The following is an 11515-nucleotide window of genomic DNA, read 5'->3' as shown; positions in this document are numbered from 1 at the left end:
CTGCACCAATTTGTGGTGGAAATGTCTTTATTTTTATAAAAAGGAAACACAAAATTCAGCGGGCAGGAGACAATTCAAAATATAACAATATAATGCAGTAATCAGCAGCTTGTTCTTTTAGCTTAAGTTACTTTTTTTGGACAATGCACATGTTTCTTTATTTACATAGCATGTTTTCTTATTGTGCAAATAAACCTTTCTTAGCCTTTTTGGTTATTTACCTTTTTTTTATTGCAAGCAACATTTTTAACAAATATAGAGTAATAAATAGTGGTGTGTGTGTGTAGATAGGACAGGCTGGAGGTGTGTCAATTTTGTGTGAAAATGGTGTACTTGTTAAGTCAGTGATGTGGTGCTCATAGAAAATACTGTATGATATTTTTAACTAGACCCTGAGGCTGAAGTCCTACAGTCTGACAGCCAGTCTGGCAATGTAGTTTAAGTATAAGGACACCCACAGGTGAACAATTCCTGCTGCACACACTTGAAAAATTTACAAAATAAAAAACAGCACTTGGACCTAGATATGGAGATAAAAAGAAGCACTGAGGAAATTGGAAATCCAGCAACTACAAAGAGAGGTGATCATTGCGAAGCACACTGTAGCATAACTGTAGCACGATGTATTAATCATTGTTTTCTCTCCCAAGCTCCCAGCAGACGAGTGATCCCAGGGAGAAAAAAAAAGGTCTAAAAACATTGGGGTGTCCTTTCCGTGTTGTTTCATGAATAAACAGTGCACGATATAGTCTCCTTACTGAAGTGGAACTGTCATTTGGGAGTTTTATACAATTATGAAACCAAATGAAAATTATTTAGGCATATATATGTGTGTGTGCCATAAATTTCTTGAGTGACATAATGTCCGGTGCTCATTTTTAAGGCACGATATAACATTACAATTATGACAATGAGTTTCAGTTAAGAGCAGTGATATTTTTAGCTTCTCACACATTCAGCTGGTCCACTATTGGCTGTGCCCGAGTTAGCTTTTATTTTATTTATCATTTTTCTTTACATGTGCTTTCATTCCACGTAAACCTACTCACTGATGCTCAGTGTGTGCAAAGTATGGTGCTCGCGTCTTCTCCAATTATGAAACCTTAACCACAAACTGCTATTTTAATACAGGCTAATGAAAAATATGCAAAACAAATGCATAAGAACATGGAATAACTGGGGGAAAAAAAAACCCACTCTGATCGGCGTGACCGCTGACTGGACAGACAAGGGACCAGGATTAACTAAGACTGGCTATTAGCCTGGTCTGGAGCAGTGGCTAGCTGCACAGAATAAATCACCATGGTAACTTATGTGTTACTGCTTTCGTGAAACTGAGTCACCGCTTAATTCAGCCAGGATATCTGGAAAATCCCGGCTTAATCCGCTATCTTGGTTTTGTGAAACAGCCCTCACGTCAGTGTACTTCTGTATTTGTTGGTATTCTGGACTTGTATGTTTTGTTTAGTTTAATCTTAGTCTGTTCTTTGTTAGCTTGTAGTTTATTTATATTATTTAGTCTTCTGTCTGTGTTGGTTTGTGTTCTGTTGTTTAGTTTGCCTTTTTATGTTCAGTTTGTGTTGCTGCATTTTGGTCTGGTCCTGTCTGCTCCCCTCAATTGGTTTCACCTGCTTGCCTGTGTCTGTGTTCTGTCTAATTACCTCACGTCCTCCACCTGGTCTTGGTCTCGTCCTGCTCGTTCCCTGTTTAAGAAAGCAGGCTTAACAAACTCTGAGCTTATCCCTGAGCTCTGAGTTGATTGAGCCTGAGGTGGGAAATTCTGAATTTTCGGTTCCAGAACAGCTGATCAGAATCAGTTCAATCAGCCCTGAGTATGTTGAGCCTGACGGAAGCACATGCCATCATCAATGGAGCACCGATACTACGATTCACTCTGGCAACGGGTAAATAAAGACAGAGCCTCCATTTTAATGCGTGCCAATGCAGACTATGATGGGCTCTAAAACGCAGGAGTGGAAGAAGGATCAATGACTTAACATTATTAGGCTACTACACAGCGTTGCTCATTCATCATTTACCAGACTGGAATTTCCTTAATGAATGATAAAGTGCTACAGCCCATTACATTCGATTTTAAATTGGAAGGCTATATTTATTAAGCTGTAACCTGACGGGACTAAATGCCGGTAGTAATCGCTACCTAATTATGAAAATAGGTAGGCCTATAGATCAAATACAAGACACAGTTTCTTCGTGGACCTGTGATTGTAAAGTCATACTCATCAGGTTAGCCTATTAACTATTTTTTTGCAGTGGAAAATGTGTCTATAGATTAATGTTTGACGTCTATTTTACATTAATAAAATCTTACTCATTTCGTATTTTATTAATACTGTCAAAACACATAAAAAAAAAAACCACATTCAATCAGCAGCTAATAAAGAAACTCACTTTTAAACCTTATTTAGGCCTATTTGTTTCAGCTTCACGCATTATCCTCACTCAGAAAGTCTCATTATCTCCAGTTGATAACGACAATAGGAATGTTCCACTCTGTGCGACTAGCCTACAATATGAAAGATTACTGTTCATTGATCAGTTTGATAGGTTACATAATAAACGGTGATTACTGCAGTAATTTAGTGCACAGTGCTTTAGTGCAACTGTCCACAGAGTCACAGCGTTAAAGACAGACATAGATTTTATTCTGTGCTGAGGGTAAATCCACAATGTGCGGAGATCTGTCCATAAATGGATGACAGATTGATCATAAAGCGGTCATGTTCAAGATCATGTTGGGTGAAAAACTAATAGCCTAACTAACTGGGATTTTAAAGTTTTTAAAGTCGTAAATGCGTTCAGATATGTGCTTTGATATCGACAGAATGAATGAGGCAGCCGCCTCAGGCTCCGCGGGAGAGGAGGAGTTAAAAAGAAACTGATGGTTTTCCTACTTTTTCATCAGTTACTGATCTAGGAATTATCTGATCTCGCTCTCTGAAACGGAAAACTCAAGAGTTTCCCTCATCTCAGGCTTAACATACTCGAAATTTTCACTAATCCCGCTTTCTGAAACGCGGCCCTGTTCAGTCTTTGTGACGTCCCGGTCTAATGTTGAGTGCTCTCAAGTAAGCTTTTGTCAGTTTAGTTGTTGAGCTAATAAATATTTAGGAACTACAACCTCCTCACCTGTTGTCTGCGTTTGGGTCCACACCTAAGTCTGCACTCAGCCATCCCTCGACAGTTTTGTTTTTGCTTTTTTGTGGCGTTCCTACATGAACTGTCACTAAACGCAGTTATGCATCTACTCAAATGTATACTTTCAGTAAAAACACATGTAATGTGTATAGGATTTGGGATGTGTTTTATTACTTTATTTAAAAATTATATTCATTGCACTGTATATATTTTCCCAACTTAACAGTGTTGTTATCCCAAACATAAGTTAGGATGCTGATAGATGGAAAAAGAATTTTCATATCAAAAGCAATATATTATTTACTATTCCATCGGAACAAATTTTACCGAAATATAAAGTAATTGGTCCAGCCACAATCCTAAACCCCTTATTGGTCAGAAAACATTAAGATGCAATGGTGAGTTTTACTAAGCAATTAAACAGCATTGTATTTACATAAGTACTGTATATGGGGCATTTATTACAACAAGCCACTCTGAAATCATTAGTCTTTCTTTAGATGTCTTTGTCTGCAAAACTCTAAATATAAAAATTGTAAATATAATTATCAAACACCAAGAGTATACAGTAATCTACAAAACCCTATTATTACAGTGCAACCTGTCATTTATTTTTGCCAACACATGTCAGTGATGATCATTTTCTTGTTTTTATAGTGCAAAATCATTGAGCAAGCAATGTCAGGTTGTCCTTTTTTTTCTTCATACAATATTATAGAAACCGATGCTGTTATAAGTTATTCAACCCTGATAACACTTTACCAGCGACATAGGGCAGGCATATATGTATGTATACACACGTTTTTAGTTCGTGTGTGTACTTCTACACATTCATAAAAGAATAACAAACCAATCCAGCCAAAGGAAATTACATGAACAGCAGGGCAACTTTTTTTATGACATAGTGTGCAGTGAGTAAAGCTGTGGGGTCTTTTCCCCTCAGCGATACAGACACATGTTGGTGCTCCGATATAGGTACATGTAGGCGTCACAAAAGAGACGTTTAGCCACACCTTTCATGTCTCGAGGCACCTGATTGGCCAACTCCACTGGCGACATTTCCAGGTAGTCGCCGACCTCAGGGCAGGAGCGGACCTCGGGGATGTTGTAGCCGTCTCGCTCTCCTGAACACAACGCACAACTGAGCAAAAGAGTATGTGTATAAACGGTGCATATACTGAGACAATGAAACGGAGCACTCACCTTGTCTGTCTGCCATGCTGTCGAAGAAGATCCAGTCTTGGCTGTTTGGTCCGTATTTGATGAAGGACACGTAGTGGCTGGTTTCAATGCAGAGCACAGCGAACAGCTCCAGTTTGTCTCTGGTCAGAGGGTGAGTTATGTCGCAAGCCAAGTAAGCCTTAGGGATGTCCAGAGCAACTAGCTTATGGTCTCGGCGTTGAGGATGATTGTGTACCTAGGGGGAAAAAAACACATGCAGTTAGGGCTTCAATAAAATTTAGAATGTTTATATTTTTACTTCATTTTAATTTAATAAATTACCACATTTAATTATCAAAATGGTTGTTTATTATTTTTCTTTATTTGACAGGGTTTTAGCACTACACACACACACACACACGACACCCCGCAATCTATAAATGAAGGATATGCACAGGATGTCACTATGCTCGCTCCTAGGAATAGGTGCTATTTAAATTAAGTTTATTATGATTATGATCCATCCATCCATCGTCAACCGCTTATCCTGCGTACAGGGTCGCGGAGGGCTGGAGCCAATCCCAGCTGACATCGGGCGAAAGGCGGGGTACACCCTGGACAGGTCGCCATTATGATTATTTCGGTTGTATCACATGTCACTCCATACCTCTATATTCAACAAGCATTTAATTTAGCTAAAGACGGCACCTGAGATGAACACTTCTTGCAGAAGATTTTGAATCCCGTCTGGCTGAAAAGGGTGTCTTTGAAACAGTCGTTGCACTCTTCCTGTGCCAAGTTTCCACATATCATGCACTGCTGAGGACCTGAAACACACACCACATGTTGTATTCACTGTGTTCATTTGTGTTAAATCATGTTAGTCCGTGTGTGTGTGTGTGTGTGTCCTCACCTTCAGACAGGAGGTCTGTGACGTCCAGCTCCAGAGAGGGAATGATCTTGTCAAACATCTTAAATTTCTTCCCAAAGCGAGGCATCTGGAGGATGAGGCAGGATGGTACCTGCAATTATAAGACAATGAAATAAGAAGATCACACACTGCAGACAGAATACGCAAAAATGAGCTCATCCCAGGAGGTGAGAGGATCTGCTGAGAAAACTGTCCAACAGAGCCATCTACTGGATAACCTCTAAGAAGAAAAAGAAAGCCTCAGATAAATAGATCTCCTGACCAAACAGATGAAAACAAAATTGAATTAAGTTAAGTTGATATAGTAGCATACACACTAACAATTTGATACAACAATATTCATGGACCCTTTAACATCATGCTCTTAGGAGATCTGGGAACTGAGCCACCAACTCTATTCAATCTAGAAAGTATATCACCTGAACTGCTATTATTGTTGGACAAAAACACAAGAAACCCATATCGGAATATGTCCTACTTAATTGACAACATTAGCTGATTAACTGAACTAAATTTTTTAGTTAAGAAATTGCAATTCCTCGTGTTACTGAGCTGATTATATTGTATGTATTGCAGCTATGCCAGTAACGAATTAACGCATTAATTACATAAGTGCTGCATTTAAAAAACCCAGAGACATTCCTGAAGCATCCTGTGTTTCCTTACATTACAGCGGTTGCCTGTACAGAAGTCCTAGTTGATGTAAGCATGGACTCCCCTCTCTATTTGTAAAGCTACAACAGATTCAGCTCTTCTAGAATTGGTTTCAGTTTGTAATTATGAGCACTGAAGGCTGAAGGAGCCACAGGTAAGTACACTGGCTGAAAAGGGTGTCTTGGTGACCTGTAGCAGCCAGTACACATTATCCAGCTACTTATAGCAGGTTAGAAGCCAACACTACTGCTAATTGTTCCATCAAATAACATTAATTAGCATTGCAGTATATGAAGAGTGTAATGGGATCTCACCTCTGCCAGCTTGAGTCCTGCACTGTAGAATGAATGCTCCAGCAGCTGCTGGACTGTAGGCAGCACCAGGCTGTGGTTCTGGTCTAAGAAGATCTGATAGCAGTAACTCTCCTGCACTTTCCCACTAGCTGAGCTAAATGGCAGAGGGAGAGAAATGTGAAGCATAAATGTAGCTCAAAACTTTATTATAGTCAGGCTATTTATAAGGAAATAATAATTAGCTGTACAGTTTGAGTAGAGGATCCAGTGCAAGAATGTGGTGCATGATGACAGTAAGGAACTCCTCTGGATCTGAAAGACAATGTCCACATTAACAGTCACTTTAAACCTTCCAAACAAAAACACATCAGCTGTTTTAAAACTTCCAGATTAAACTGACCCTTCTCATCTGTGGTGAAGGAGTGACTGTAGCCATGTTTCTGCAGCTGCTGCCGGAGCTTCATGATGTGCCGCCCTTCCACAAAGCCCTTACTGCAAAGAACATAGAGAGAGCATGAAATATATTTTGTATTAATGAATTCAAATATTATTAAATATATAATAAAAATTTAAATAATTACATGTTTTGCAAAATACATAAAAGCACACACCTGCGGAGGGGATTAACAATGTCATGGAGCAGTGTTTTCTGAATGGGGGCATCTTGAGGTTCAGTTGATTTAAACAGCATGGAGTCCAACACAGAGGAGCAAGAAAACAAGCTGAGAGCACAGACAGAAACAAAACTTATGACACGGAAAACAACCACAGTACAATATGTTCTACAACAAAATGTAAGCATGTAAGTTTCTAATTTGGCTTTTTACATTGCAAGCAGCCAGTTTCGATTCCTTTCAGCTAAACGCTATAAAAAACATTAATCTGCAGAGATCTGAAACTAGCTAGTCAAGTACAGAAAAAATACAGTACGTGTGATTTGTATAATTAATGGGATAAAGTCAGCTGAACTTCCTCTGAAGATGTTAAAATGTATATAAATTATTGTCGCTGACCTGAAGAGGGCGGCATCCATGTAGCAGGAGTTGCAGTGGCCTTGGATCCCCTTCATTCGTCCAATCAAAATCTGTTTAACCTGCTCCGTGCTGATTGGAGGAACAGTTTCCAGCTTCCCTGTGCTGTGCTCTATCTCTCTCTCTAAAGTAACACAAAGAATTATGGTATGTACTCGCACAAAAACCAAGACACGTTACACAGCATGCATCCACTGCTTTTGAAATGACATGTTCAACTATTACCCGTGGGTGTAATGTGCAAATATGCAGGTATTCACGTACTTTTGGCCACATAGTGCATTTCCTTACAAATAATCTTTCTTTTCCCTTTACATTCTAAAATGGAAAAAAAAAAAAAAAAACAGGATCATTTTAATTGTTTTTCTGAGCTGGCATATTTTTCCAAAATTTTATAAATATAACCTAAAACCCAATTAAAATTGTCCAGTTAAGTGAGACTGAAAACAATACTATGTCCACAAGGGGGCACTGACTGCACACTCAAATAAAATTGTCCTCTATAAAAAACAATTAATTTTCAGCAAAGAACATTTTGTGGATTGTGGAAAAAAAAAAAAAAAAGAGTAAACAGAAATGAGATCACTCTTGTTCTGACCCATGTCGTCCTGTTTAAGCATCGTCTCGCTTTGATCGGCCGATGTGCTCTGAAATCTTGAGTCAGGACGGCAGGAGCCAAGCTTCACAAACAGACCTCTCTTGGGGGGACATTTGAAGACACGCTCACTTTTGAAGGTACCATCACTCACTCCTTTATCTTCCTCCTGGAGACATATACACAGGAAAATAATGCCAATACATCCAATATTAAATGAAAGTTAACAAAACAAATGTGCAATCGCTCAGAGCTACTATAAAGTGACCCAACAGTATTGTTTTATACTTTTTATATAAAATGATTTGTTCCTATAACTGTACATATTAGATATTTCAATTAGATTTTAATCTGCACAGTAACATGTCCGAATAAATTTTACCAGCTCGAGTCCAGCCATGATTTCCGGTCGACCAGGCAAATTGCCGATCCAGCGGATGATTCCATATAAATTGCCTGCACCCATGTTGACCTCTACCACAGAGTTCACACTCAGATCCATGTACAGATCAGTGTTTGGATCCACCAGGGTTGTATCAACGTCCATGCTGTCTGGCTCGACATGGAAGAACATATTTGAGTCAGACTTATTAAAATGTGATAACCAGCTATTCACATCATCATGTACAGAGTTGCTCAAACCTGCAGGCACCTCCCCCTTGGCAACCAACTGTAGTGGGACTTCAACTTCACCCCCTCTCTTTCCATTCTCATCTGTGTCCTGAAAACAGCAGCAAAGAAAAATTATAAATGTACTTTAAACTACTCACTTTGTGTACCAAAGGAGGTGAAAAAATTAATTTAAAATCTGAAGGTTTGGTTGTATCAGAGAACTCAAGCATTAGCAGGGGCTTACAAACTATGAGAGCATGGCGTTTGATGGCTTTGAGTTTAAAAATAAAGAAAATAGACAATGAATATAAATATATACAGAGCAGACACAGGTTGCCAGAACAGCTACTTAACAGGTACAGTGATCATGTGACCAACTAAGAAAAACAAAGTCTGTCACAACACAAAGTCACAGAAGAGGTTGTTTCAACTGCTTGTTGCTGCTTGACGTTTAAGACCTTTTAAAGTGATTTATGATTATAAAAATGATAAAATCATTGCAAACACAATGGGTCACATACTACATTTGTAACAGGGCAATAGAATTTGTTTGCATGACTAAATTAGGAGGGAAGACATTATTGCATTTTAAAACATAATTTAAAAGGAGCAAAACACCATATTTAACTTTACTGGAGCTGATTTGTGGCTGTATTTTTTTCCCCTTTTGGATTTTTTGGGTCATTTAAACAAAAAAATGAAATTTCACTTACCGTGGAGATACGAACAAAATGTTGTCCATCCTTTTCCTGCACATCCACCACCATTCCATGGCGACACTTTTCACCCGGGAAGTAAGTGACTCTGTCCCCTGGGATTAGCTTATCCATTTCTACATGTGGAGAGAGCTCAGGGATGGAGGGTGACAAGGAGCTGGGAAGTACAGGCCTGACTCTGGAGAACGGGGCAAAAATGCCACAATCTTTCGAACATGAGAAGAGGGTTTTATAATGGTAGGATCCATCAGTAGTCCCCTTCCCCTTGTCTGTATCCTGTGGGGACAGAAGCACAGCAGCATACCCCAGAATTAATCATTGTCAGTGTTAAAAAAGCATTTAACTAAAGGCTTAGTCTTTTCAAATTTAAGCACATGATATATGGTGCGTTCCAATTCAGATACTAACATACTATTTATTATGCCAGAAAAGGATTTAGTGTGTCCCATTACATAGTATGGCAAAAAAACCAGGGTGTCCTTCTGCCTTTGGTCGTATTTTGCAGTATGGGCATGCCAGCAGGCTTTTCTATATATTCTGACCCACAATTCTCTGCGCAGCATGAGTACGGTCTAGACCTGCTCTTTTATGAAAAGCGCTGTGAGGTAACTGTTGTTGTGATTTGGTGCTATATAAATAAAAGTTAATTGAATTGAATATGAGGGTCAAGTTCAGGGCTTAATGTTGTGACAAAGTAGTATGATCTAATTCTAGGCATACTACATGCAAAAGTACCTACTACTTTGTAAGGGCAGCTCCAGTATACACTAAAAGTATAAATATAAAGCTATAGTGTTATGGACAACTTATGTAATGAGTTGGACATTTTAAAGGTGACAAACTTTGCATTAAGTGTTTCTAAATTACCTCAAACATACTGTATCTTTCTTTGGTCTGTCCGTACTGCAGCTTATTGTTACTTATATTTCTGATAAGCTATTATTGACCCATATATCAGCCAGAACTGAGTTTCATTTCCTGACGACTTGAGATATCAGTTCAAAAATGCATTGCAATAAGAAAATATATCCAATGAAAACTGTTCGCAACACGCACGTAAGGATTATACACTACGAGTAATGCAGACAGTTTGCGTGCAAAAAATAGAATGCAAAAGAAATTGTTAATATACTGCATTAGGATAAAGTCGGAAGGACTAGATCTAAAATAATCACACGTAAATAAACACTTTTGAAACATAGTTAACGGCACTAAACACCTTTTTGTGTGTTCAGTTCTGGGAACACCACAAGTTCAATTTAGTCGCCTCCATTGTGTTGAGGTGGAGGCAGAAATATCAGAGGTGCGTATCTCAAAACCTGGACAAATGAAACCAAAAAGATACCAGAAGCATTTTAAAGTCCCACCTGCAGTTCAATGCCAAAGTACGTTCCTGATAAGGGACAGGGATACGAAGGGTCTGTTATTCTTCCAACGTAGCGAACGATGCCTCTAAGCTTCTCTCCTCCTTCTTCCACAGTCACTGCAGATCCAACTTTGAGTCCTAGGGCTGTTTTAAGAGCTTCTCTCTCTTTGAACCATTTCAGCCTCTCTGCATCATCAGGCAGGGCCTGCAGCAGCTCTGCTTCCTCTGGACTCAGCTCTTCCATGCTACTCACCTCAATCGCATAATCTAATGTATATCTGCTCATGGTGAAGACGCGCAACTTTTTGAGAGATTGATTTTTGCTGAGTTCTGATCTGTGATTGCTTTCACTGATGTAACAGATGCAGCCAGCATTGATGTGTCGTGGGGCTTCAAGTTTTCTTGTTATGATGAAGTACAGGTATTTTGTCGACGTCATGTTGCTGAGGCCAGGAGTAGTAGCAGGATACTGTACAGAAACACACAAACAGTTATAGTAAGTCATACACACAGGTGCTACTGCAACAACAACAATAAACTCAAGCTAGCTCGCTAACTAAGCTAACAACAACACTGAACACACAGTTAGTGAACAACGTCAAACAAAATTCACAAGTTAGCCAAGATGAGTGGAACAACTTTATCTGGAATAGTTGTTTCCTTAAATATCTGTAACAAAGTTTGCGGTACCTTCACTTGTTAAGCAACTTTAAAGTTTGCTTTCTGTTTTATCTTCGCTCTTTTGGGTTTAACGTTATGTCCAAACCAGCTGCGTTAAGTTTCACTTCCTCTTTCATTTCATTTCAGAGCAGCGTCACCGGCATTTCACGCTCACGACGGAAAAGACAGTCCGAATTTGTGAACCACGTTAAAACAGCTAATCGGCAACGATGTACTTCTTCGACCGAGGCTGTTAATGTTATGAAGCGAAGAACAGGGATGTTTTTGTGACGCTGTTGTTTTCAAATCAGTTGACAGTCAACAGGAAGTCAGTCGA

General features: G+C 39.1%; 1 protein-coding gene across 2 annotated transcripts; it reads right to left on the bottom strand.

The window, feature by feature from the left end:
* Positions 1 to 3305: 3305 nt before the first annotated feature.
* On the bottom strand, positions 3306 to 11515 carry cyldl (cylindromatosis (turban tumor syndrome), like). Of its 2 annotated transcripts, XM_038715039.1 has the most exons (16): positions 11209 to 11515; positions 10520 to 10987; positions 9150 to 9428; positions 8467 to 8545; positions 8207 to 8376; positions 7828 to 7993; positions 7494 to 7547; positions 7212 to 7353; positions 6810 to 6920; positions 6599 to 6690; positions 6447 to 6510; positions 6220 to 6352; positions 5234 to 5342; positions 5029 to 5147; positions 4363 to 4576; positions 3306 to 4283 (listed from the first exon to the last, which is right to left on the bottom strand). In XM_038715039.1, the coding sequence occupies exons 2-16, from the start codon at positions 10955 to 10957 to the stop codon at positions 4099 to 4101; spliced, it is 2355 nt and encodes a 784-aa protein (XP_038570967.1). In that variant the 5' UTR covers positions 10958 to 10987; positions 11209 to 11515; the 3' UTR covers positions 3306 to 4098. The 2 variants fall into 2 exon arrangements, with proteins under 2 accessions (XP_038570967.1, XP_038570968.1); XM_038715040.1 differs by lacking the exon at positions 7494 to 7547 and having other exon boundaries at positions 11209 to 11514.

The sequence above is a fragment of the Micropterus salmoides genome, unplaced genomic scaffold (genome assembly GCF_014851395.1).
Source record: "Micropterus salmoides isolate LMB-PRFRI ecotype aquatic unplaced genomic scaffold, ASM1485139v1 Ms_hic_scaffold_13, whole genome shotgun sequence".
NCBI classification, from domain to species: Eukaryota; Metazoa; Chordata; class Actinopteri; order Centrarchiformes; family Centrarchidae; genus Micropterus; species Micropterus salmoides.
Note: the sequence above shows the minus strand (reverse complement) of the source record. Positions and strands in the feature narration are given on the sequence as shown.

Bases quoted from the DNA above. Each gene is read 5' to 3' on its own strand.
- cyldl (XM_038715039.1), bottom strand. From the start codon at position 10,957: ATGACGTCGACAAAATACCTGTACTTCATCATAACAAGAAAACTTGAA. The intron at 7,548-7,827 runs GTCAGAACAAGA...TTTCCATTTTAG, and splicing joins GCTTAAACAGGACGACATGG to AATGTAAAGGGAAAAGAAAG. The intron at 4,577-5,028 runs GTGCCGTCTTTA...TTTTCCCCCTAG, and splicing joins GCAAGAAGTGTTCATCTCAG to GTACACAATCATCCTCAACG.